This window comes from Saimiri boliviensis, chromosome 8, assembly GCF_048565385.1.
Source record: "Saimiri boliviensis isolate mSaiBol1 chromosome 8, mSaiBol1.pri, whole genome shotgun sequence".
NCBI classification, from domain to species: domain Eukaryota; kingdom Metazoa; phylum Chordata; class Mammalia; order Primates; family Cebidae; genus Saimiri; species Saimiri boliviensis.
Window position 1 is genome coordinate 2,360,971 of NC_133456.1, and position 26,457 is coordinate 2,387,427.

The following is a 26,457-nucleotide window of genomic DNA, read 5'->3' on the forward strand; positions in this document are numbered from 1 at the left end:
TATATGTATATGTGTATGTATATGCTGAGGTTTGGGGTATGAACAATCCTGTTACCCATATAATAAGCATAGTACCCAACAGTAAATTTTTCAACCCTTGCCCCCTCCCTCCCTTCCTCCTCTAGTAGTCCCCAGTGTCGATTATTGGTATCTTTATGCGTAGGTATGCTCAGTGTTTAGCTCCCATTTATAAGTGACAGCATGTGGTATTTGGTTTATTGTTCCTGTGTTAATTTGCCTAGGATAATGGCTTCAACTGCAATCATGTTGCGCTGTCTCACACCAGTCACAGGGGCTACTATTGAAAAATCTAAAAAGAAACAGATGCCGGCAAGGCTTTGTAGAAAAGGAAACACTTGTACGCTGTTGGTGGGAATGTAAATTAGTTCAGCTCTTGTGGAAAGCGTTTGGAGATTTCCCAAAGGACTTAGAACTATCATTTCACTCAAACAGAAAATAAACTGTTCTCCAAAAGGACACATGCACTCACGTGTCCATCACAGCACCATTCCAGCAAAGACCTGGAACCAAACGAGATGCACACTGGATTGGATAAAGACATTGTGGTACATATACATCAGGGAATATTATGCAACCATAAAAAGGAATGAAAATTATGTTCTTTGCAGCAACATGGTTGCAGCTGAAGCCATTATCCTAGGTGAATTAACCCAGGAACAATAAATCAAATACCACATGTTGTCACTTATAAGTGGGAGTAAAACATTGGTTATACATGGGCGTAAAGACACCAGTAATAGGCACTGGGGACTACTTGAGGAGGATGCGGGGGGACAAGAGTTGAAAAACTTACTCTTAGGTACTATGCTTTGTACATGAGTGATGGAATCATTCATACCCCAAACCTCAGCATGATGCAATATACCCAGGTAACAAACCTCCACATGTATCCACTGAATCATGTATCCACTAAAATAAAAATGGAAAAATGAAAACAGTACATACGTTTCATCAAAGTTTACCAGTATTTTGAGGTTTGCATTTCTCACTCAATCTAATGCCTTCAAAATTCATTCCTGTTTATAAATATAGAGCTACTTCATTTATTCAAAAATCTTTTACTGATAGTATTATATTCTGTTGCACATATATTACACCATATTATTTATTCATTTCTCTATTGATGGATGTTCAGATAATTTCCAATTTTATGTTACTACGACCAATTGTAGTAAAGAACTTGTTTTGACATATACAAGAGAGCGTGTATAGGAATTTTGGGGGAGTACACACTACACATTGAATTGCCAGATTGTGTCATAGGTGCATTTTCAACTGTCCTAGCTACTGCCAAATTCCTGGCAAAGTGTAATAGTAAAGTCAGTTTGCACTTTTTTTTTTTTTTTGAGATGGAGTTTCGCTCTTGTTACCCAGGCTGGAGTGCAATGGCACAATCTCGGCTCACTGCAACCTCCGCCTCCTGGGTTCAAGCAATTCTTCTGCCTCAGCCTCCTGAGTAGCTGGGATTACAGGCACGTGCCACCATGCCCAGCTAATTTTTGTATTTTTAGTAGAGACGGGGTTTCACCATGTTGACCAGGATGGTTTCGATCTCTTGGCCTCGTGATCCACCCGCCTTGGCCTCCCAAAGTGCTGGGATTACAGGCGTGAGCCACCGCGCACAACCACTTTACACTTTTAGTAGTGTATGAGAGTGTTCTTGTTTCCTCATGCCCTCACCAACACTTGATATAATAGACTTTTTAAATTTTGCTATAAAATAGACAAAAAACCCTGTTTTTAATTTGGTTTTCTTTGCTTTCTAGTGAATCTAGGATCTTTTCATATGATTATTGGACATTAGGTTTTGCCTTGTGTTAAATTGTCTATTCTTATTTTTTATACCCATGGGGGAGCAGTTTTTCTTTTTCAAACTGATTCCCAAATAAAAAATTACATTCCCTAGAACTTGTTCTTTGTCATTTACATTGATTTTGCATTTTCTCTGTCTGTCATGTATTTTAAAACTTTATTTATGGTACCACCGTGGCAGAGATATAGGCCCAAGGATGGGTGTGAATCCCAGTTCCGTCACTTACCACCAGCATGACCTTGGATATCTTAGTCAATCTCTAACTGCATCTCAGTTTCTTCGTCTGTAAAATGAGGGTGATGGTAGTAGAGATTTGTTGAAGCAGATTTGAAATCTATTTCAGAGATTTGTTGTGAAGATTAAAGGAGTTAAGATGAAGAGCACTTACATGAATGAAAAGAGGTACACAGAAAGCAGTCAGTAACTCTTAGTTAATACTTGGACAGTATTAGCTGTCTGGACAGAAGTTTTAAGTGTTTTCTTTTGCTGTTGTACAAGGTAGATTGACTTTTTTTTTGCATTTGCACATGATAAAAGTTTGATTTCCTCTCACATACAATAAGATATACAGGGATGGAGTGGTGGACCCACAGTCCTCGGGGATGAGCTTCTCTCAGGTGCACTACTCTTATCCCCTAGATATGAGCCTTATCTGCATAATCTGAGATAATTGCCAAAGCATTAACCATCGTAACCATGTTCTAGCCTTCAAAAGAAGGTGGGGCAGAAGTGGCATTTCTTCCTCTCTTTTCAATCTACCTTATTGAAGTGTAATTTACATGCAACACAGTTCATGTCTTTTAGGTATATAATTTGATGAGTTTGGTTGTGTAATTATTGTCACAATCAAAATATAGAATATTTCCATCACCTTGAAATGTTTCCTAACGCCCTTTGCAGTCAATTCTGTTCCCTTTACCGTGAGGCAACCACTGATCAGCTTTCGATTACTGACTGCAGTTTTGTCTATATTAGAATTTCATATCAATGGAACTATGCAGTAAGTACCCTTTCGTGTCTCTTTTGTTTCACACAGTATAGTGCTTTTGAGATTAATTCAGGTTTTTGCATGTATCAGTAATTTGTCCCTTTTTACTGGAGAGATGTATCACATCTTGTTCATTCATTCACTTGTCAAGGGGTTATTTCCACGTTTGGGTTATTATGAATAAAACTACTATGAGCATCCATGTGCAGGTCTTTGTGTGGACATCGTTTTCATTTCTCTTGGGTAAATACCTAGTGTGGAATTGTTGGGTCGAAAGGTAAGTGTATGTTTAATGTTATAAAAATTAACAAGCTTCTTTTTCATGCAGCTGTACTATTTGTGTTTCCACCTGCAGTGTATAAGAGTTCTAGCTGGTCCACATCCATACCGATACTTGGAATTGTCAGTCTTTTAAAATTTAGCCATTCTTGGCTGGGCACGGTGGCTCTTGCCTATAATCCCAGCACTTTGGGAGGCTGAGGCGGGTGAATCACAAGATGGTCAGGAGATCGAGACCATCCTGGCCAACATGGTGAAACCCCATTTCTACTAAAAATACAAAAATTAGCTGGGCATGGTGGCACATGCCTATAATCCCAGCTACTTGGGAGGCTGAGGCAGGAGAATTGCTTGAACCAGAGAGTCAGAGGTTGCAGTGAGCCGAGATCACCCACCACACTCCAGCCTGCAGGACAGAATGAAACTCCATCTCAAAAAAAAAAATTTTATCCATTCAAGTGAGTGTGTATTGGTATTTATTATTTTAATTAGCATATCCCAAATGACCAATGATATTGAACATCTTTTTATGTTTGCCATTGGTATATAGAAGTTTTAAGTTTTGATGTGGTCAACTTTCTCAGTCATTTTCTTCATTGTTTTGCTTTTTGCATCTTGTTTTAATTTTTTTTTTCTTATCCTAGGGTTATAAGAATGTCTTCAAATATTGTCTTCTAAAAAGTTTTCAAGTTGGAATTTCATAACCAGCTCTTTAATCCACTTAGAATTTATTTTTGAATCTGATGTGAGTAGGAAATCTGGTTTAATTTTTATCTGTGAATAGAAACTCAGTTCTAATAATATTATTAATTTTTCCATTGATTTGTAATTTATTTTGTCATTTCTGTCACTCACCAGCTTCTCATATGTATAGTTTCTAGCTGCATTTTTCATTGTCTCCTAGTGACTATAATGTCTCCTTTGTGTTTCTTCCAACTTGAGTTTATTCATGCTGTTTCTTATGTCTAGAGTGACTCCTTTTAGTTTCACCTTTCAAAATCCTACTCATTGCTCAAGGTCTAGCTCAAATGACCTTTAAAATTCTTCTCGAATCCTGTCATATGCCTCTCTCCCTGCCTTGAATTAAATGAAGGGGCTCAGCACACCTATAGCATTTTATTCCTTTACTATAAATCTTAGCTCTTTTTTTTTGGAATCACAGTCACTTCTGTGTCTGTCTTCTTTGTCCTGCCAGACTGTAAGCCCTTCCATGTTTTTGTGGTAGGTAGAATATAATGTTCCTTCCTGCCCATGTCTTAATTCCTGGAACCTGTGAATATATTACCTTAATTGGCAAAGGGACTTTGCATATGTGATTAAATTAATAACATCCAGTGAAGAGATTATTCTGGATTATTCTGGCAGAATCAGTCTAATTACATGAGTTCTTAAAATTAGAACCTTTAACAGCTAAATTCAGAGTTAGGGGAATCCATGGTTGGGAAGTGGTCAGAGATGGAATGTTACTGGCTTTGAAAATGGAGGGACGGGACTATGAGCCAAGGAATGGAGGTGACCTCTAGGAGCTGGAAAAGGGAAAGACGTGTTCTCCCTTACAGCTTCCTCAATGGGAAATAGCAGCAGCCTTGATGGCACCCTGATTTTAGTGACAGGCATGTAGGGGCAGCTTTGATGACATCTTGATAGCCCAGTGAGTTCTGTGTTGATTTTCTGACCTATGGAAATATAATATAATAAATGCGTATTGTTTTAATGTACTAACTTTGAAGTAATTTATTACAGCAGCAATAGAAAACTGATATATTTGCTCACCCTAGAGTCCTCTGTAATGAAGCAGATCCTTGGATTCAAAGTGATTAATCATTGTTTACTGACTTGAATTGTGAAGGAACATGCAGCAATTGGAACTACAGATTAACAACTTCGTGTTCTTACCGCATCACTAATGATCAGTCCGATGCCTATTGTTAGCATCTAGACCTTTGTCAATCTATGACAAATGAATGACAAGGCCCAGCTTTCCTTGTTGTTAGCAGTCCTGTGCCCTCTTTGACTACAGTGGTGGTAAATAAATGCTCTTGGCTCTGTGCAAAGCTTTACCTCCTTAACACGTGCTGGCAGCTCAGTGCTAGAAACGAACAGAAGGAGATGCCTTTTCTCTATGGTATTTAAACTACTCAAAGGTACTTAACTGAGACCCTTTGGTGGGGCCACTGAAATCTTTTCTAGTCTTTATTTTTATCTATGTGAGCAGCATAGTATTTGGAGTAAGACATACAAGGACTTTGAAATCCTGGCTCTGGTCCTTCCTGGGTCTGTGACACAGAGTAGGTCACTAAATACCTTGGAGCCTTGGTTTTCTTTTATCTATAGTGGAGATAATAATACAGTTGCCCCTTGAACAATGCAGGGGTTAGTGCAGTGACCACCCCTTGCACTAAAAAATCCAAGTACAGATTTCAACTTTCCCAAACTTGACTGGAAGACTTTTATAAACAGTCAATTAATATATCTTTCATATGTTATGAAATGTAGCTTCATTATATATGTCTTTCTTTTCCTTCTTTCTCTCTTTCTTTCTTTGTACTTCTTTTGACAGAGTCTCGCTCTGTCACCCAGGCTGGAGTGCAGTGGTGTGATCTCAGTTCACTGCAACCTCTGCCTCTCCGGTTCAAGCAATTTTTCCTGCCTCAGCCTCATGATTAGCTGGGATTACAGGAGCATGCCACCACACCCAGCTAATTTTTGTATTTTTAGTAGAGATAGGATTTCACCACGTTGGTCAGGCTGGTCTTGAGCTCTGACCTTGTGATCTGCCCGCCTTGGCCTCCCAAAGTGCTGGGATTACAGGCGTGAGCCACCGCGCCCGGCCTATGTACTGTATTCTTACAATAAAGTAAGGTAGAGAAAAGAAAATGTTATGAAGAGATCATAAGGAAGATAAAATATATTTACTATTCATTAAGTGGAAGTGGATCATCATAAAGGCCTTCATTCTCGTCATCTTTATGTGGAATAGGCTGAGGAGGAGGAGGAAAACAAGGGGTTAACCTTTCTTGCTGTCTCAAGGGTGGCAGAGGCAGAGGAAAACTCATGCATAAGAAACCAACCCAGTTCAAGCCCATATTGTTCATGGGTCAACTGTATTCCCTTGAGTTGTCTTAATGATGAAATAAACAGATGTATGTATGTAGAGTTATTAGTATACAATAGGTGTTCAATCAGTGCCTTCTTTCTCATCTCAGGTACATCACTACCAACAAACAGTCCAGGCTTCTATTTACTTTGAAGAGTTGGTTATAAGCAGGTGATACCATATGACATTTGTTCTTAATTTTTGTTTTTAGGTTTTATTTTTAAAGACATAAGTTTTTGGATTGCCTCACCTTTTCTTACATTTTCTAGCTTAGGGTTCTTGTCATTTTAGATGTTTGGTTGAGAAGAGCTGATGTGCTGATGATCAGCTTGTCTCTACCTTGTCGCGAGGATAGAGGGCTTTCTGTATCCTGGGTTCTTGCCCTAGTGTACCAGAAGAATCGGATCACACCTGAGCTTGGAGAATGAGTGCAAGGTTTTATTGAGTGGAGGTAGCTCTCACCAGAGCGGGGAAGCCAGAAAAGGGGTGGAGTGGGAAGATTTTCCCCTGGAGTCAAGCTGCTCAGCTGATGTTTGGTTAAGAAGAGCTGATAGTTTGAGTTATTTAAACGTGGAGAGGGGTTGGTCGTGGAAACAATAGGCAGAGGCACAGAAGAGATCAGAATAAGATAAAATAAATACGGTAATAGCACTCTAGAGTGGTGATTCTCCTGCGACAGGGCTTTGCTGTCATTCTGGTCTCAGGAGCAGCTGCCGAGTGACTCATCTCTGCCCACATGCTAAGCCTGTCATGAGTGAGCACATCCAGCCTATGACACTGACAAGAGGCAAACGGCCTCTGGGATACGGAGAAGGGGAAGTCAGATGGAAATCTCAGTGTCTTGATGCTACTCTGTTTGTTTCCACATACCCATTCAAATAGCATTCCTGAGTCTCGGCACTGCCATCTGCAAAAAGAAGAGACGCTCATCCTCTTGTTTGGAAGGCTGGACTGGCTGGGCTGAGAGTGAATGGGAAGCCCTCTTGCAGACCAGAACTCTCCCTTCTTTCTTGATTTCACTTAACTGCCCTCCACTGTTGAGAAGCTTCCGTTCCATTGTTCCCTGATCACCACGGGCTCCTCCTCTACAACACTTGCTTTTAGAATGACCTCCTCCACCAGGCACTTTCTTAGACAGAGTCCTCTCCGCGGCTTAGGCACGCCAGTCTTCTTAACAACTCTCATAGAACTTGCAATTAGTTTGTTTCTTAGGGACATATTTTAGCATTTCTGCCTTTTGTGGTTTCTTCAATCTACTATAAGCTTTCTGTTGTGAGCAGGGGCTGTGTCTATTCTGCACTGGGTACCTCAAGTGCCTGAAGTGTCCCTGTACAGATCAGGCGATGATCAGCAGAGCATCCCAAATGCTTCGAGCTGTGTTGTTGACCTACAGCAGTTTTATTTCATCATTTTTCTTATTCCTATAACTTCAGTTTTGGCCATGACTTCAACCCTATGGCAATCTCTTGCTTGAGGCACTGCATGTTAGAAAATGGGTTATCTTCTTCTGGGCTCAGTGGCTCATACCTATAATTCCAGCAGTTTGGGAGGCTGAGGTGAGTGGCTCACCTGAGGTCAGGAGTTTGAGACCAGACTAGCTAACATGGTGAAACCCTGTCTCTACTAAAAATACAAAAATTAGCCAGGGATGGTGGCATGCACCTGTAATCCCAGCTACTCGGGAGGCTGAGGCGGGAGAATCACTTCAACCCAGGAGGTGGAGGTTGCAGTGAGCTGAGATTTCCCCACTGCACTCCAGCCTGGGCAACAGAGTGAGATCGTCTCAAACAAAACAAAACAAAACAAAACAACCCAAATGGAAATGGGTTATCTTCTTAGGGCTTACAGACCATGATCTATTATGTCATTGCTGCTCTAACCACTCCCTTTGTCTTCTGTTTGTCTTCACGGTCTGGAAGAAGGGTAATGTCCTTCGCTGGCCTTAGTTCCCGGAGCAGGTGGGACATGACTGGGGCTAGTCGCCTAGTAGGCAGGATGACCAGCTGAGTCACTTCCGGATCTGCACTCTGGCACAGTGTTTGGACAGAGAGGCGGCAGGAGGTTCCAAAGGGTGTGTTCTCTGGATTGAAGGACCTCGTGACATGGTCTGAAGGTTTATCTGCTCATGCGAGAAAGATAGGAGCACATGAGTTTAATCTCAAAGGAGGAAGAGTAGGCAGTTGTAGATTTAGGGCCACTCAGCCTCTGCTTTCACCTGTTGAGTCTGGAGCCATTATAAATTCCTGAGAGAAGAGAATTGAGTTGGGCTTGGCCTTGAGGAAAGTGTGAAGGTAAGGCTGATTTAACTGAGAAGACTTAAGACTCATTCAAAGGAAATGAAATTTGGGGGAGAAAGTGCTGGTACAGAACGATGGAGAATGAAATTTTAAAGCTCCACGTTTTCATTTCCACATTGCTTTGAGTATTCAGACAAATAGAGCAAAGCTCAATGAACGTTCCTATTTGTTTAGTGTACTGGAACTTAACAGATGTATCTTGAAATATGAGTCGCTAATGAAAACTTAGGAATACTTTATTTCGGTTGTGGCGCCAGATGAAATTTTAAGTTTTTTTCTCATGTGGTATTCATTTTACATTGAAATTAGCTGTTTGTTGGGATTCCACCAAGCAAACCATTGCATCTTTTTTTCTGGGTTATTTTGAGTTGTCTTCTTTTTCTGTGTGTAGACCTGGTCTGTGGTTTGCGTGACTGTTAACACCTGGGAATTAATACCTAGCACCCGAGTTAGATTTTGGGATCTGCCCAATATTATCTCTTAAGGGCTAGAGCTTTAAAATATTTCCCTTTTGCATGGTGAGTGAGTCTGTGTGTATGCCAGGAGGTGGTCAGCAAAAAGTAGGGTAATGGGGATACCAGGAGGGGTTTCTTATTTTCAGGCCAGAGGGTAATGCTTGGTATCATTGGAAGCGAGGGCTTCTTTGGATTGGAAAGGAGGAAGAATTTTTAGGATGAATCACCCTGGAAGCCAGTGATGAAATCTTGCAGTCTGTCTTTTTGGGCATTGGTGAACTGCTTTTCTTAGGAGGTTATAAGTGGTAGGATCAGGGAGGAGGGTCTGGAGGAAGAACCTTAATGTTTCCTGCCCTGGCATTTTCCCTGGGGCTTCTGCTGGCTGCCTGCATGTTCTCTTTTGTGGGCGAGGAAAGCCCAGTGCTCTCCTTCAAAGGAGAATATCTGCTCTTTGTGTTTAAATCCGATCAAACTCTATGCTACTGTACTTGGGTTTTACAACGAATAAATTGTATCTGAAGGCAACAGTAAAGCAGGGAACAAAAGATAGATTTATGGATAATGGCTTCTAGGAGATGAGAGTGAAATGATGTTTGAGGATGTGGGCAATTTTTTCTTTCATAATGAAAGTGAAATCAGATGAATGCCGTTTTTATTGCCAGGAATAACTGCATCTGTTTGGTTCCTTAGCTGGACAAATACAACAGCCCTTATACTTTGACTTCATTTTGTTTGGATCTTTAAACTGAAAGATTGGCGCCATCAGATTGTTTCAGATTAAAAGGCTGAAGACACAGTTGTATAACTGAGGTGGGAAGGAGGACTCCTTTCTTTCTCCACTCTGATTGGCTCATATTCTTCTTCACAAACCTTCCGGTATTCCCCATTGCCTCCTTATTACATCCTGATGGGTGTGCTCAGACATATTGTTCCTCTCCACTTTGGGGTAGCAGGAGCCTCTTAGGTGGTCATAGGGTGTGTCACGAGGGCTATTTGACCTGGAGCTGTACATCCAGGGAAGACCTGGATTTTAAAATTTCATCTTGTCTATTGCTTGTATGTTAAAAGTATTTATTAGGTAATTCCAAATACTTAAAAGCAATACAAATTGTTAGGACTCTGTTTTGGCATTTTCTTTCTTTTTTAATATACTTGGGTCTTCTCCATTTTTTTTTAGACTCCTAAGTCTAAAGAAAAAAAAAATGGTGGAGACCCAGGCACCTAACCTTTGAAGGGCCCCCATAGTCAGCTGCGCAGGGTTTCATAATATGGTAATGGTCACAGAAGCTATTGAGAAGGAGAGACCTTCAATAACTAATCACACAAAGAAGTCACTAATGTGAGGACTGGGTGCCTGAAAGGGTGTAATAGGGACCTTCTTCTATTTGGAAGGATTTCTCCATCAGGAAGGATTTCTCCAAACAGGTGAAATGGAAGGGGCCCCTTCCCTTTCCCCTAGCGGGGGATTGATGTTAGGAAGCAGAGGCAATAAATCTCAATAACCAATTGGTTTTTAAGGAAAGAGCCACCTTTAGGATAATGTTCATATTTTGGGTTTGGGCAAAGGGGCGAATGGCAGTGTGATCAACCAAACTAGGTGACCAGGGATTATTTTAGGGTAACTAAAATTATTTTCTGGCCGTGGGTGGATTGATAATTCGTTCAGTTTTGGGATATGTTGAATGTGAGTGGCCTTTGAGACATCAGAGTTGAGATGTTTTGCAAATTTCTGATCTTGTGTTATAAGAAGAGCTTAGTAAGTCCTTGTAAATTTAGACCTCATAGTATGTAAGGCACTATCCAGGTCCAGTGGGGAATAGAAGGAAGAATGGATATATGACCTCTGCTTTCAAGGAGTTTATTCTCTAATTGCAGTCAAAGAGTTCAATAACCACAGATTATCCCAGTAACCCTCTAAGACAATAGCAAGAGAAATGTCATACACCAATGATTGCCAAATGAATTGTATCAGTGTTTCTTGTTTTTCTATATCTAGCTTAGTATCTAAGTAAAATTGTTCACTGGGTTTTACTTTTGTTTTACTCTGGTCGTTAGAGGTAGGTTGAGGATAGCATGAACTTATTTAGCGATACTGTGAGTTATTTGCTCTAAAGTAATTCATTTTAATTTTATGATGTAGGTACTGTTGTTTGTCCCATTTTACAGAAGAGTGTGGCTCTGAGGGGTTAAGTAACTCGTCCAAAGTTAGGTAACCAGCAAATAAGAAAGTTGATATCCAGACTTAGATAATCCAAATTCAAAGCCCCTTCCCCTAATTTTTTAATCCAATTTTTTATACTAAATATATCCCCTACCATTTATTTGAAAACCTTATTTTCAGTGGCTGTAATAATTTAACATTCCCCTGGTGCCTGTATTTCCATTTATATTTTCAAGATAAATCCCTGAAAGTGGGCTTCCTGTACTATGAAATATAAAATGTTTTACTTCTTCAACCCAATACCACTCATTTTCAGAAAAGTTCAAAAAATTTACAGTCTGTATATGATTTTCAATTCCATGTAGAAGTTTTCTCAATCCTATGTGATTGCCTAAACCAAAACAGAACTCAGCAACAGTGTGATAAAGGTGATGGTTAGGATGATAAATCAAAGACTATTAGGGCAGGAAAGAACTCTAGGTTTCATCTAGGCCTGCCTCCTCCTTTCATTAATTAAGAACTAAGGCTTAGAAAGGTTAAGAAACAGGACCCAACCATGCCATTGCAGGCAGAGTTAGGACAAGGACCTGCCTTTAGCACTATGTGATATATTGAGCCTGAGACTCTTGGATCATTTGGACGATTCAAGGTCTCCACTGGAGATAGAAGAGACTTATTGTTTGGATCAGCTTCCAAGTTTCCCCCTGAGTTTCACAGTTGTATCACAGGGATGAAAGTAACCCAAAGGGGTCTGTCCTGAACTGAGAGGCCCATTATCATCCACAGAGATGAAGAAGTCTGCTGGACCAGGGGAAATCCTGAAATCTTTTTTCACGAGTTCTCTTGGACCTGGCCTAGTATCAGATACACAAGGGTGATTCTGGACTCTCTTTTCATTATTCTGTTGATGGTATGATATATGTTAACAAAGGGCTACTCATATAAATAAAAACTCACATAATTCAAGACTGTTTTTTTTTTAAAGTAGCAGTGACCAAAAATGGAGAATATTTCTGTTTATTAACCAGAGGTGACTCCACCATGTGGCAATAATGTAAACAAAATTTGCAATTTGATTTGGCTTGGTATCTGGCCAGGTGGGGCTAAGGTGTTTTAACAGTAAATCTGAAATTTCCATTGCCTTAGCACAATAAAGGATTATTTCTTATGAAATCTGAAGGTGGCTGGTTGATCACCTTCCAGGTTGCAGATATACCACATCAAGGCAGGAGAAGCGAGAGAGAAAGGAGTCATGTAGACTGCTAAATGACCCAGCTTGGAAAGTGACATATGATGGATACAGTGTATTAGCCAGAACTAAAAACATGGTTCCAATCTAACTGGAGGGAAAGACTGAGAAAGAGCGGGGAGCAGCACACAGGTGTTTGATGAACACGAATTGTTTCTTCCATATACTTGATGCTTGGTATTTCGAAATTATCAACCTAAAAAATGTATAGTCAATTTCACATCATTTCAAGTTTTAAACATAAAGATAAAACTTCCCTATTACTTTCCTTCAGATAGACTTGAAGGGCCACTGTGTGGTGAAGTATATACTGTTGATGTAAAGAAATCCTTTTGATTTCTGTGTTAAAAATACTGGAACTTTTGCTTAATATTTGTGAGATTTGGGCAAGAAGTCTAACTTCTCTAAATGAGTATCCCTAAAGAAAAAGGGGTAACAATCCTTAATTCATGGGTATGTTGCATAAATTAGATTGAAGACTGAAGATAAAACACATGACACAGAGCAGAGTATGTGGTAAGTATTCAACAAATGCGAGTTTTTATTTTGTTTTTTATTGGTATTATTGCTATTATAGTGATATGATTACTATGCACAGTAATGTAGAATCCTCAGAATCATCTTCAGTGATGTAGCCATAATAATCAGGAGATAGTGTACTTTATGGAAACAAGTGAGATTTTGTCTGGATTATGGCAATGAAGTGTCTTTTATTTTCTCTGTGTTCTTATGTTGTAGGTCATGGGCAATTTCAGAGGTCATGCTCTCCCTGGAACCTTCCTTTTTATCATGGGTCTTTGGTGGTGTACAAAGAGTGTTCTGAAGTATGTCTGCAAAAAGCAAAAGCGAACCTGCTACCTTGGTTCCAAAGCATTATTCCATCGATTGGAAATTTTGGAAGGAATTGCACTGGTTGGCATGGCTTTAACTGGTGAGTGGACCATTCTGTTTTCTGTTTTTACCTTTCAGGTGTTTTCATACCTAAAATATGAAATAATATAAAATCATGAAATTGCTAAAGTGAATTTTTATTCAAAAATATGTCAACACATATTCTAATTGTAATTTCTATCTAATATAATTTGTTAGGAAGGTAATAATTTACGCTTATACAAAGACCTATTTCTTGATGAATTAGTCATAGTAGTTGCCTAGCCAAAGTGAATTACTTTTAAAGAATTGGTTGGAGCCTTCTGAAATCATTTTATATCAGTTGTTCTGATCTCTGAAAGAATAAACCCTATCGAAAACCATTTTGCAAATGACATGAAATTAATCAAATTATTATGGAAAAGGCTCAATCAGAAATCATTGCTGATAGGCTGTAGAAAACCTTAGCCTTCTGCATTTATCTTTTTTTCTTGGTTCCTAAATTGGAGAAAGAGATTAGGCCAGATGACTTCCAAGGCTTTTCCACTGAATCTTCCATAGGAAGATTCTATGAAAATGTTCTGTGTTCTTAAGAATTCCACTCTAGCCTCTCCACTATAAAAGATAAAATTTCCAATTTTCCCATTTTTCCCATTAGATTCCCTCATGCTTTATTCATGGCAACAGGTCTTTGCTATGGCATCAAATTACACAGTAACATTTCCAAAGAGAGAAATTTCCTTCCCAAATTCTATAGATTAACAAATAAGGCAGTATCTGTAAGAAAGTTTAACTGTTTGCATACCAGACTAGATAGTATGCTATATCTATCTGTGCTTCCTTCTTTCTTTTTTTCTATATGTATTTTTTGAGATGGAGTCTCAGTCTATCGGCCAGTCTGGAATGCAGTGGCATTATCTTGATTCACTGTAACCTCTGCCTCCTGAGTTCAAGTGATTCTTGTGCCTGAGCTCCCAAGTAGCTAGGATTACAAGTGCCCGCTACCACACCTGGCTAATTTTTGTATTTTTAGTAGAGACAGGTTTCACCATGTTGGCCAGGCTGGTCATGAACTCCTGACCTCAAGTGATCAGCCTGCCTCAGCCTCCCAAAGTGTTGGGATTACAGGTGTGAGCCAGTGTGCCCGGTCTTGTCTGAGCTTTCTCAGTTATCATAATTGGAGAAAAGCTGAACTCTTTAGCGTTTGGGTCTGGTACCAAGCGCAACCCTGTACTTTATGGCGGCTACTCAAAGATGTACTATTTAAGAAGAAAGCAATCAATCTCCATAGGAGGTGTCTCCCAAATTCAAATCCCCAGATAATTCAAGATGTACCTTAGTCATTGGACTGGAATAGGCAGTGGGAACTAAGATCATTGGCACTGAAGATCGGAAATAGCTGTTTGACTCAACTGGCTATCTTTGACTAAAACTATTTTTTGGAACGAGCATCTGAACCTCCAGAACAAGCCTAACATGCAGCTCAGCTGTTAGGGGACAGCTCAGAGAGAAGAATCAACATCAAAAGAGGAGACTAGATTGGAATAAGCAATGGACAAGTCCTCCTGCATCTTACTGAATTCTAGGTAAAGCTGAGTTGCTAAAACTGTGATGTGTTTCTCTGCAGGCATGGCCGGGGAGCAGTTTATTCCTGGAGGGCCCCATCTGAGGTTATATGACTATAAACAGGGCCAGTGGAACCAGCTCCTGGGCTGGCATCATTTCACCATGTATTTCTTCTTTGGGCTGATGGGTGTGGCACACATCTTACGTTTCACCTTCAGTTCACTTCCTTTCTGCTTAATCAAGTTAATGTTGTCAAATGCCTTATTTGTGGAGGGTAAGTATTACTAAGTTTTTTTACATACCTTTCTCTATTAGTGGGCATTTGTGTAGCCCTTCATATTAATATACCTCTGGCATCTTATTGCAGCCTTGATTGACAAGACCATGTATCTGGGCCATAATGAAATATCTGGGTGTACTAGGCAGGGTGCCAAAGATCTACATGCTATACTGACTCATTTAGTTGAACTGGGCAAGCACTGTCATTCAATTGCTATGTTTACATTTCATATCTGTCTTAAAAGATCACTTGTGAAGGTTATTCATCTCTGGATTGTTTGGAAGATTATCAATATTTTCACTTTTGACAGGTGTGAACTGATCCCAGAGTAATAAAGCATGAATACACTGAAATGAGGCAGCCACTCACAGTGGAACAACTTCCACAATCTACTAACTAGGCTTTTCATACGGATACAGTAAAACTCTGCCATTTCATGATGAGTAGGGTTCAAAAAATGCAGTCACGTAAAAAATATGGGGTCCTAACTTTGGAAAGTTAATTAAAAACAGTATTTTTCACTCAGCTGGTCTCCCAGTTACTGTAGGGAGAAAAAAAGAAAACAAGCATTTAATGATTTGTTTTCATTTATTACACACGTAAGAAATAGATTGATTACAGAAATATATAACCATGCATTGATCAGGAGGCAGTCACTTCCTACTCATCTTGCCTCTGGCATCTGAAGATAAGGACTTTTTCCTTTACCTCTTGGGAACAAGGGCTGGATAAAAGATGGATGTCAACAACTAATAGCTCGATTCTCACTATCTCAGAGTGTTACTGTATTTTGAATGAACATCTTTTCTCTTTGTCTTCATGACAAAGATGAAGTTGGAATCTGCCCAAGGGATGAAGAAATGCAGTTATTTACTACTTCTTGAGAGCATCCAGAGCATGTCAAAATCCACTCTTGTGATTTGTATATGTATGTGTTTGCCTCCTCCAATGGAGTGAATTCCTTAAGGCAACACTTTGACATAATCATCTGTGTGTTCATCTGAATTACTGTACTTGTCACGCTTACTGTTTTTTGTCCTGCTTAGAAGATGCTTTGAAATTTTTCAATTCATGGAGATTCCAAGGTTCATCTCAATCATTTTCATTTAGATAAAGAGGAAAAGATATTCATTCCAAAATATAGTGAGATAATGAGAATCCATTAGTTGAAAATGTCACAATATGTTAGAAAGAGAATAAAGGTCAGCAAAAGCGAAAAGAGGGTTAGATTTCAAAGATCCCATTCTAATGAGGTGGTGATGTTTTCAAAAATACGGTACTGTGGGAATCAGTGGGTACCTGCTATTTTGGACAAATGTGTGCATGCGTAAATTTCTGTGTACAGAGAGAAACGGCGGTGGTCTTTGGTGCCACTGAAAAAGACAATCTGTTTTTTCCCCATCAGCGTTTATCTTCTACAACCACACTCACGGCCGGGAAATGCTGGACATCTTCGTGCACCAGCTGCTGGTTCTGGTCATCTTTCTGGCAGGTCTCATTGCCTTCCTGGAGTTCCTTGTCAGGAACAATGTACTTCTGGAGCTGCTGAGGTCAAGCCTCATCTTGCTTCAAGGGAGCTGGTTCTTTCAGGTGAGTTGGGACCTCTAGTTAGTGCACCTGGACTCTTTGCCTGTAACTTCTCTCTGCATTTGATGGGGCAGTTTGCTGTAGACCCCAGAGACTTCCCTCCAACGTGCTGTAGTAAGATCATGGGCCTCTGAGAAGTGATGATTTTCTCAGTGTCCCAGTAGCCCTGATGGGAGAATTGTCAGGGAAGCTGGGTCATCATACACCTGGGCATCCGTGATGTAGGAACTCTGAGCTGATGCTTTTAGTTAGAAGCAGTTCTTGACACTAAAGCAGCTTATAGCCTAATGGGTAATCAGCTTAAGAAATACATAGAAGGCAGAAAAGAGAGAACGCTATCCCTTATTGGGAAATAGCTATATGTTGGCTACCATACCAAACTTTCACATACACATTGTTTTATTTTTTCCTTGCAACAGCCTGGAATTTAGGCATTATCATCACCAATTTACAGTTAGGAAGACCCAGAGAGGCCAAGGCTCATACAGTAATGGAACTAGGATCTAAATCTGGATTTGTGTGACCTGAGGCCCCAGGCTTTTTCCATTTTAAGCTGTAAACTCCCTAACCTTGATGTGCTATTGAAAGCATGAATTGCAATCAGTGAACATACATTTTATAGAGACTGACGAATCATAATCTAACATGCATACGTATCTGTAAACAAAGTCCAGGGTGGAAAGTGAATTTTGGTTCAATCAGGGAAGAATTCTTAGAAGAGATTTTTAGTCACTGGACAGCAGAGATTTGGGATAATGAGGTTATTTTAGAGATTTGTATTGCATGTGAGGAGTGGTAAAGAGCATTGGTAGGGGAGGGGAATAGAAACAACAGGATAGAAAAGATGTGATATTTAAGCATGTAAGAAAGTAGAAAGGCTGTTGAAGCAGAGGCTGGTAGAGAGGGGCTAGATCCAAGGGTTATTTTAGTGGAAAGACTTCATAGAAAAAACTAACAGACACCCTATAATGTGTTATCACATTTATTATAAAATGTTATCACATTTACTATGTACATGTATTACCTATTGAAAAATAAAATAGGTGGAAAAAATTTTAAAAGAGATGACTTCTGGTCAAGATGACACAGTTTATCTCCAGTGTATCTTGTCTGCTCCTGGCGTAAAACAATGGCAAGTAAAATATTTTTTAAAAGCCTAGAAAATTAGAAAGAAAATTTTAAAAATAAATTTAAACAATAAAGTAGAAAACATCTAAATGCAATGAAGTAAAACAAAAACAGACCAAATAAACTCATGGGCTGGATGTAGAACAGAAACGCAGAGCAAGAGTCAAGCTGAGCCGCAGGCCCTGAGTGATGGTGATGGTTGGTTTTTTGGCTCCAGTGGAACTAAAAGAAAGTTAAAGGATTCCTTTCAAGGTAAAGGATGAAACTAGCTGGGGGAGTGTATCCACCTCCCAGAGATCGGAGGTTCTTGGCCTCACTAACCCCAAAGAATGGGGAAAGGGGCCCCGGAGGCATGGTGAGTTTGCTGTTTGAATGAATATTGTGGACCCAAAGAGTTTTGTGGAAAAGCAATTTATTAGACAGAGACAGAAAGAAAGACAGCTCCCACACTGCTGTGGGAGGGGACCCAATGAAGGAATCCATATAAGTCAGAACGGCTGGAGTTTTAACCCTTGAGTTATTCCTTCCCCATTCATGTTCTCGTCCAATGAGAGGAAGTCTTTCAAACTTCCTCTGGAGTGATTGATCTTTGACTCTGATATCGGATTGATACTTCTGGGAGAGGAGCCTCCTGCTCCCAGAGCTTTCAGCAGGTTTTTTTGGACAAAGGAGCCTCACTTGGCTTTCTCTACCTAGCCTGCACATGGGAAACTCAGACAAAGAACTTTACATTTGAAACCCCTCTGGTTCCCAGATGGAGGTGTGGAGCCAGGAAACTCCTGCCTTTGAACCACATCCCTTGTGGACCCAGAAAGAGAAGCTTCTATAACACAGTCCCTCAGTCCCCCTTCTGAACAGGAAAGTCCAACTGCTGTTGGGACATGGGCGTCCATTGCTCTTTAACTACTTCCTGCTGAATTGGGGCATAGAAGGGGCCCTGCAGTTGAGGTTTCCCCCAGAGGGGAGTCTTCCGGGGGTGCAGGTTGATTCAGAGGTCCATGATAGAACTCATGAGCCAAGGACATCCAGGGTTCCATTTGCAGGACCATTTGTAGACTCATGGCCTTAATTCTAGAAGAAACAAAATTGACAAGAAGGTTAAAGATGAGGGGCCCGAAGGCCAGCAGTAATAGAATGGTTATAAACGGGCCTAAGGGTAGAGCCGGGACAGCCAGTTGTTAAACAATCTCCATGATTCTGTTTCTTGAAGGTCTTAAGCCCTGAGTTCTATTGGTCTCTGAGTTTTTTAACTTTGTTGAAGACAATACCCAATTGGTTTACAAAATAGCAGCATTCTTCTCCTAAAAGAGACAGGTTCCTCCTCTCTCAGCAGTTGGCAGATCCAGGGCCCTTCTATTTTGAAGAGCCACAGCAGCTAAAGAGATAAGCTGCTTCTGCAGAGTTACAAGAGAATCAGCAACCATTTCCATGTCATCATTTAACTCCTGAGATAGCTTATAGTAAAACTGAGTAGAGGAAGTAATTCTCCAATGCCAGTACCAAGTCCTCCTATAATTTAGGCCCCCTCACTACGAGGGGAAGAATTGGGGGTCAAGTATGGCGTGACCTTGGCAAGAAAAGACTGCACCTGAGAGTTGGTGTAAATCGTCCTGGGGAGGGGCACTAGGAAGGAGAGGAGGCATGTTTCCCCAAGGGTACTGTTCAGGAAGCAGTAAGCTGAGGTGCCGCAATCAAAGAATAGACCTGGTGCTAGGCAGTTGAGGCCTGGGGATAAGGCGACCCAGTTTTGGCATAGGGAAGCATGGGGGTTGCTAGTAGAGTTCACACAGTGAAGTTTGAGGTAGTTGGAATTTGTAGATTGGTGACCAAGGGACCTATAAGCCCCGTATGATTTGAAGAAGCATTTATAAGATATAGGCAAATCTGCAGGAGCAATCGCATAGAGTCTGGTCGCAAATAGTAAAGTCAAGAGTGATAGTCCTATTAATGCCAGGATGTAAGTTAGACTCATGCGTAGTTACTTCCCTGGGGATCTCGTCAAAGAGCAAAGGTCGATCCTCTGAAGGCTTGCAGGCGTATGAAGGGCTGTCTCCCGGAACTTCAGGCTGTGCAGTGGAGGGTCTGTGATTTTCTTCAGGAGGTGTCCAAGGCTTCAACCGTGATGAATCCACGAGTCAATTCCTACTACGTTAACTGTCAACAGTTAACAGAATAACTGAAAATGGTCCTTCCCAAGATACGCCTAGAGAAGGAGAGTCTGTGGGGAGAGACGTAACAAGCACTAAGTCCCCAGAGCAGAACAACTCTTTCCCCTTTTCCCTGGGGTGCCCTTCAGGTAAGGTCCTAAGAGCCTTTTGGTACTTAGCCAAGGAGGTTATGTCTTTTATTAGATCTGCTGTTTCCTTGTCTAATACTAGATTAGTAAGAAAGGGCCGTCCATAAAGCATCTTACAGGGGCAGAGTCCTATTTTTGAGGAGAGTTTCGAGCCCTTAAGAGTGCTATTGGTAACAGAGAAGGCCACAGGAGGTGGGTTACCTGTGCCGGTTTCGTTAGGTGTCTTTTTAAGAATTTCATTCATCTTCTCCACTTTCCCTGAGGCCTGAGGCCTCCAAGCACAGTGGAGATGATACTGTATTCCTAACACTTTGGAAATTCCTTGGGTCACCACAGCTTTGAAGGCAGGGCCGATTTTGCTTTGAAGACAGCAAGGGAGTCCGAATCTAGGGATTATTTCATTAATCAGGACTCTTATTACCTCTTGGGCTTTTTCTGTTCTTCAGGGGAAAAAGCCTCAACCCAGTGTGTGTAGGTATCTACACATACCAGCAGATACTGATATTCCCGAGAGTTAGGCATATGGGTCAGGTCTGTTTGCCACTCCTCACCTGGGTAATGACTGGTTCACTGTTCCCCAGGAGGAATTTTGCAATGTGCCAAAGCCTCAAAGTCTAGCAAGAAGGATAATAGCCTCCTGTGTAGGAAATACCTTAGAGGAAAGAGCTGGGAAGAAGTTTGCCTTATGGAAATCTGGACCCAGGAGGTTGGGGTCTGAAAGGCTGGGCATGGCTGGCATAGGTGGCTTTTTCTTAAGAGGTCTAAGCAGGGACACAACCTTAACCAGACTGAACCGGGAGTTGGGGACAGCCACCTTTCCCCTGGCTGGCCCTCAGCTTGGCCCAGAGAAAGAAAGATCAGTATGAGAGGGAAGCCGGTTCGGGGCTGACCAACGCCCCCAGTTCCGAAGATCTGGATGTTGTTAGAGAGTCCGTTCCCAGGAAGTCTGACACCTGTGTCTTGAGACTGGTGGCCACGCTATATGCACTTAGATGGCTGACGGGCGCCCAGTTTTTACCTCCTTAACAAATTTAAAAGAAGGGAAAGGACAGATTAGTAAATGAAAGGGGTCCAATATCACTCACTGCTCTGAAGTCCAACATTCTCCTGGCTGGCTTGCCAAAAGATGTAACCAGGGGAGCATATCCAGCTCCCAGAGGTCGGAGGTTCTTGGCCTCAACTCGGAAGAACAGGGAAAGTGGCCCCGGAGTTGCAGTGAGCTTATTCTTTGAATAAATATCGTGGACCCAAGGAGTTTTGCAGAAAAAGGTTTATTAGCGAGAGAGAGAAACAAAGACAGGTCCCATCCTGGGAGGGGACCCAGAGAAAGAATCAGTATAGGTAGGAACAGCTGGAGTTTTAACCCTTGAGTTATTCCCTCCCCATTCATGTTCTTGTCCAATGAGAGAAGTTCTCTCAAACTTGCTCTGGAGTGATTGCTCTTTGACTCTGATACCAGATTGCTTGCTTGGTCCCCTCCTCTCAGAGCTTTCGGCACGTTTTTTGGACAAAGGAGCCTCACCTGGCTTTCTCTACCTAGCCCGCGTGGGAAACCCAGACGAAGAACTTTACATTCGAAACCCCTGTGGTTCCCGGTTGGAGGCATGGAGCTTGGGAAACCCCTGCCTTTGAAACTATGCCCCTCACGGACCCATGAAAAGAAGCTTCTATCACAGTCCCTCAAAACTAGGCTTTTGGGACTCTTTAATTGTGTTTTTTGTATATTCTGTATTCCTAATGATTTTTCATCTGATTGATCTCTCCCTTTCTAGTAGAAGCTGGTTATAGTTTTATGTTATAGGTCTGGATTTGTCCATTTCTTTTTTTGTTCATTTTTTGCTTTGTTATAAGGTTGTTTTTTGCTTCTCTCTCTTTCTTTTCTTTTTAGTTTTTTTTTTTTTTTAAATTAGATGATCTCATTTATTTTCAGTCTTGTTTTAAAATAAATGCATTTAAACAAGTGCATTTGTCTGCACACTGCTAGAGCTGTCTTCTGTTACATTTGATGTGTTAGTTTGTAGTTTTTGATATGTTGACATGGTTTTTGTAATTTTGAATGTTATTTCTGTGTGCTTTTCTCTTTAATTTATGAGTTATTTAGGAGTACACTTTTAAGTTTCCAAAAATATTCTTTTTTTCTTATTATTTATTTCTCCTGTAATTGTTTTATGGTCAAGGAATATGTTCTCTTTGTAATGTGTTGAGACTTCCTTTGAAACATGGCCCAATGTCAGTGGTTGTAAATGATCCATGTAGTCAAAAAGGAAGTATATTCTTTTTGTTTGGTTTAGGAGTCCTCATATATTTACTGCATCAAGTTTATGAAGAAGCTAAATATTCAAGTAAAGAAAGGCAAAATAAGAGGGGAACCCAAAGAGAGCGGAGTTAGAAACATAAGAGAAAAATTAATGACATTAATTAGTGTTCAGTTAATAACTAATGATTAATTAATATCCAGAATCTGAAGGAGGAAGCTGTGGGTTATACCTCATCTGGGAATAGGTTGGCTTAGTATTGCACCTTTTGGCAGATAAATGTTTTCATATTTCCCCCAAAAGCTTTTCTAAGGAAGAGATTCATGTCTTTGGGTATAAATCTGCAATTATTTAGAAATCTTTTCATCTACCAATATGTCTAGACTAGACTGTTTACTTTACTCCTGGTGGTCAGCCTAAATAATGTCTGCAGCCTTAAAGTAAAATTAACATTTAATACCAATGCAAACACACACACTGCCAGGAAACAATGTTTTGGCCATAGTGACTCTCCTACTGCTGCACTCCTCTGAAACAAAACTGTCTAGAAATTTAGGTGACTTTATTATGCTTCCAGTTGGTAAGTGTGGTATATGAATGTTTACAGCCAAAATACTGTCTTAAGCGAACAATATTATGTCGTGACTTGCTTTTCACCATATTTTTTTCTCACCACTTCTGTATATACGGTAAATATTTTAATACTAGTGCATGGATTGTGTATAGATGGATTAGAGAAAACACTCACCTAGACTCTTGGACACGTGAACTGAAAGAAACAAATGCTCACCTTGGCCACTTACTTATCACACACATCTAAAAGATTGGGTAATATGTAAATGAGAGGGAATTTTCCTTCCAACTTATTAACAATGCTTTCTTTCCTGAACAACATCACAGTCAAAAATGTTTTCTCAACACCCTAGCCACATCATGCAATTTAAAAAAGAAAAAAAAAAAATCCTGCAGGCCCCTTTATTCCATGAATCACGTTCTCCCTGTGTCCTCTGTGTGGGAGAATATTTCAAAACCTCACTTTGTACCTTTCATCCCCAATCTCTCTCCAATCAGCGTCCCCACCCAGGTGCAGGGATGATCAGGGAATGAGGAAGGTGCTCGCACTGTCTTTGCTTCTTGTTATTTCAGACAGTTGTTTCTACTGCGTCTCCCGGCTCCATCAATCCCCCCAGGGATTCCTCCCATGACTGCACAGATCGTGAGCCCAAACGAAAACTCAGCCTTTGTTTTGCCTTTACGAAGGACAAAAGTTCATTTTTAAATGACGGGAAAGCCCAACCAAACAGTAGTGGTTTGAGGTCTGCTGCGGCAGCAGATCAAACATTTGCCTAGGCTTTTAGTATTGCAATAAATGATTGGATAATCAGATAACAACAGGAAATTCAGACTCTTCGCTGTAGGAAATCAGCCCCAGGCTTGTTGCCTATTAGAGAAGATAACTATTTACATTTGAGATGTGACACTAATAAAACTTAAACTAGTCAAAACCAGATGCTCAGGAGTGGCATACAAGATATAGCCAGAAAACCTTTTTTTTTTTTTCCAAGTTGAGGGTTTTTTTTGGGAATGTTATATAAGGAAACACATGAAGACTAATAAAAGTGTAGTTTTTGTACTTAAAGGAGGATTTAGTGAGTTGCGGCAGTTTTCTAGCCTCAGTTTGGGGTTTCAGCTTTCCTAATTTATTTGTGTTCAACCTAGAATGACTATGGAATGTTTCTACGGCTTTCACTGTAGTCACATCAGTTAACTCTGTTCATTGGCCTATGGAAGCTTTAGCTTTCAACAGCAGGCTCTGAGAGTGCTAATGAAATTGGCAGCGAGAGGGGCTCCAAGTTTCCCTTCTCCCGACGTAAACAGCAAAAAGTTTGGTGGAATGAATGATGCCTAATGGAGGTGACTTGAGATTTTGTTTTGGAAGCTCCTAAAAGCAATTATGAATGTGGCATGTAGTGACAAGTCCCTGGGCCTGCAGGCTAGACCAACCTGAATCTGAATGCCAGCTTTACTACACTAATTACATGATTCACCATAGGTAATATGTTCTGTGCCGTTAGGCTTCCTCACCCAACTATCAAATAGAAATGGTAATAATATATCGTGGGGTTATGGGGAAAAATAGACGCTGTCACCTGACGATGCATGCTGCCCAGAGGAGAGGGCTGCTAATTCCAGAGGACAGGAGCAGAGTAAGCTTCCAGAAGAAGGTGAAAGGTGGAAGAGAGTCACCAATGTGCCTAGGCTTATGGTTTAGGGCAAGTGGTACCCTTTGCTTATTTTGGACTCAACCGTTGTGTTAGTTTCCTAGGGCTGTAATAATAAATTTCCACAAATTGGGTGACTTACAAAAGAAATTTGTTTACTTTTCTGGAGACCAGAAATCTGAAATCAAGTGTTGGCAGGGTGGGTTTTTTCTTGGGGTCCAGACGGAGAATCTGTCCCATGCTGATGCTGATCTCCTAGCCAATTGCTGGCCGTTGTTGGCATTCCCTGGCTTGTGGCAGCGTAACTTCAGTCTCTGCCTTTATTATCACATGATAGCCTTCCTGTGTTTCTTTGTTTTCCTGTATCTTTACATGGCCTTCTTATAAGGATGCCAATCATTGGGTTTAGAGCCAACTCTAATCCAGTATGACGTCACCGTAACTTGATCACATCTGCAAAGAACGTTTCCAAATAAGATCACGTTCAGAGATATTGGGAGTTAGGACTTCAACATGTTGGAGAACACAATTTAACCCAATACAAATGCTAACCCTTCCCTCTGGGAGCTGGAGCAGATCACTTCCTGACCTGGGGTGGACGAGGCATGTGGGTGGCTTTGGAGGAATGTTAGCGGGACTGATGGACGGGGTCTGGAGGGTGGTCCATAGCTCTTAACGCTCACCTTCCCCAAAAATACCCTTTCTACACAGACTTTGTCAGTTTTCATGAATTTGTTGTGAGGAGAGGGCATGAGATCCCAGCTTAGACAACCAAGCCTTTGAACTGGGAGTTGACTACGTGACTTGATTTTCTCTCTTGCTATCCCATCCAGTAAGCACAGAGGATCTAGAAATTCTTGCTTTCTTCCAGGGGCTTCAGGGACCTGGGCTGTGGTCACTTTGGGTCCCACAGTGAGTTTTGCTAGCAGTATGTACAAGGGGTATTGCAAAACACTGATGTGTCCAGAGCAAACATCTAACCAGCAGGGGTGGCATTCTCCACCTGGAGTTTCTGAGTATTGCCAGCTCAAATCTCTAACTTAATGACTGACGTATCTTCTGCCACAGATGTTGGCACATCTTCCCTTTAGAGTCTATTCATCTTCTAATGCAGAGGCCCCAGCCCTTGGTGGGTGAGGCACAGCAGTAGAGATGCAAACGTTTTTTGCAGCTGTTTAGGGATGGAGGGGCGGGGCATGCATTACTTAATTTTCCTATCTCTAAAATAGACAATAAATGCATTCTGTCTACTGGGATATAAAGAAGGGAAAGAAGTTATTGTAAAGTACCTTTCTCATTTCAACTAATAAGATATTTGGGGAAATGTACGACTCTGACATTGGTTGACAAATAAAATGCACTGGGCCGGCACAAAAATAGAAAACTGGTTGGGTCACACCACTTGCTCAGGAAGGTAACTGAGTGAAGAGTCAATGGAGACTCCATGCTTCCACTCACATTTGCCATTTGGCCAAATGGCCTAATGTTGCCAGATCGTTATATTTTTACAAAAAAACTGAGAATGCAAACATTTGTATAATGTTTCCTTTTTTTTTTTTTTTTTTTTTTTTTTTTTGAGACGGAGGCTTGCTCTTTTGCCCAGGCTGGAGTGCAGTGGCGCGATCTCGGCTCACTGAAACCTCCGCCTCCTGGGTTCAAGTTACTCTCTTGCCTCAGCCTCCGAGTAGCTGGGATTACTGGTGGCTGCCACTAAACCCAGCTAATTTTTTTAATTTTTAGTAGAGATGGGGTTTCACTATTAGCCAGGCTGGTCTCAAACTTCTGACCTCTTGATCCATCCACCTGAGCCTCCCAAAGTGATGGGATTACAGGCGTGAGCCACCACACCCAGCCTGTTTCCTAATTTTTTAAGTGTTAGCAACTAAAGCAAAT

The 26,457-nt window shown here is 40.9% G+C and overlaps 1 protein-coding gene across 4 annotated transcripts in view; it reads left to right on the forward strand.

Annotated features, from left to right (window-relative positions):
- The window catches only part of TMEM45A (transmembrane protein 45A), an 87,730-nt gene that overhangs the window by 45,649 nt on the left and 15,624 nt on the right, over positions 1-26,457 (forward strand). For 3 of the 4 annotated variants that reach the window (XM_003943541.4, XM_003943540.4, XM_010331398.3), the window contains 3 exons: positions 13,099-13,291; positions 14,858-15,070; positions 16,482-16,666. In XM_003943541.4, the coding sequence (XP_003943590.1) occupies positions 13,102-13,291; positions 14,858-15,070; positions 16,482-16,666 (588 nt within the window). In that variant the 5' untranslated portion in view covers positions 13,099-13,101. Of the gene's footprint in view, positions 1-3,766; positions 3,847-13,098; positions 13,292-14,857; positions 15,071-16,481; positions 16,667-26,457 lie in introns of those variants that run through there. The other variant, XM_074403553.1, reaches the window with a different exon arrangement.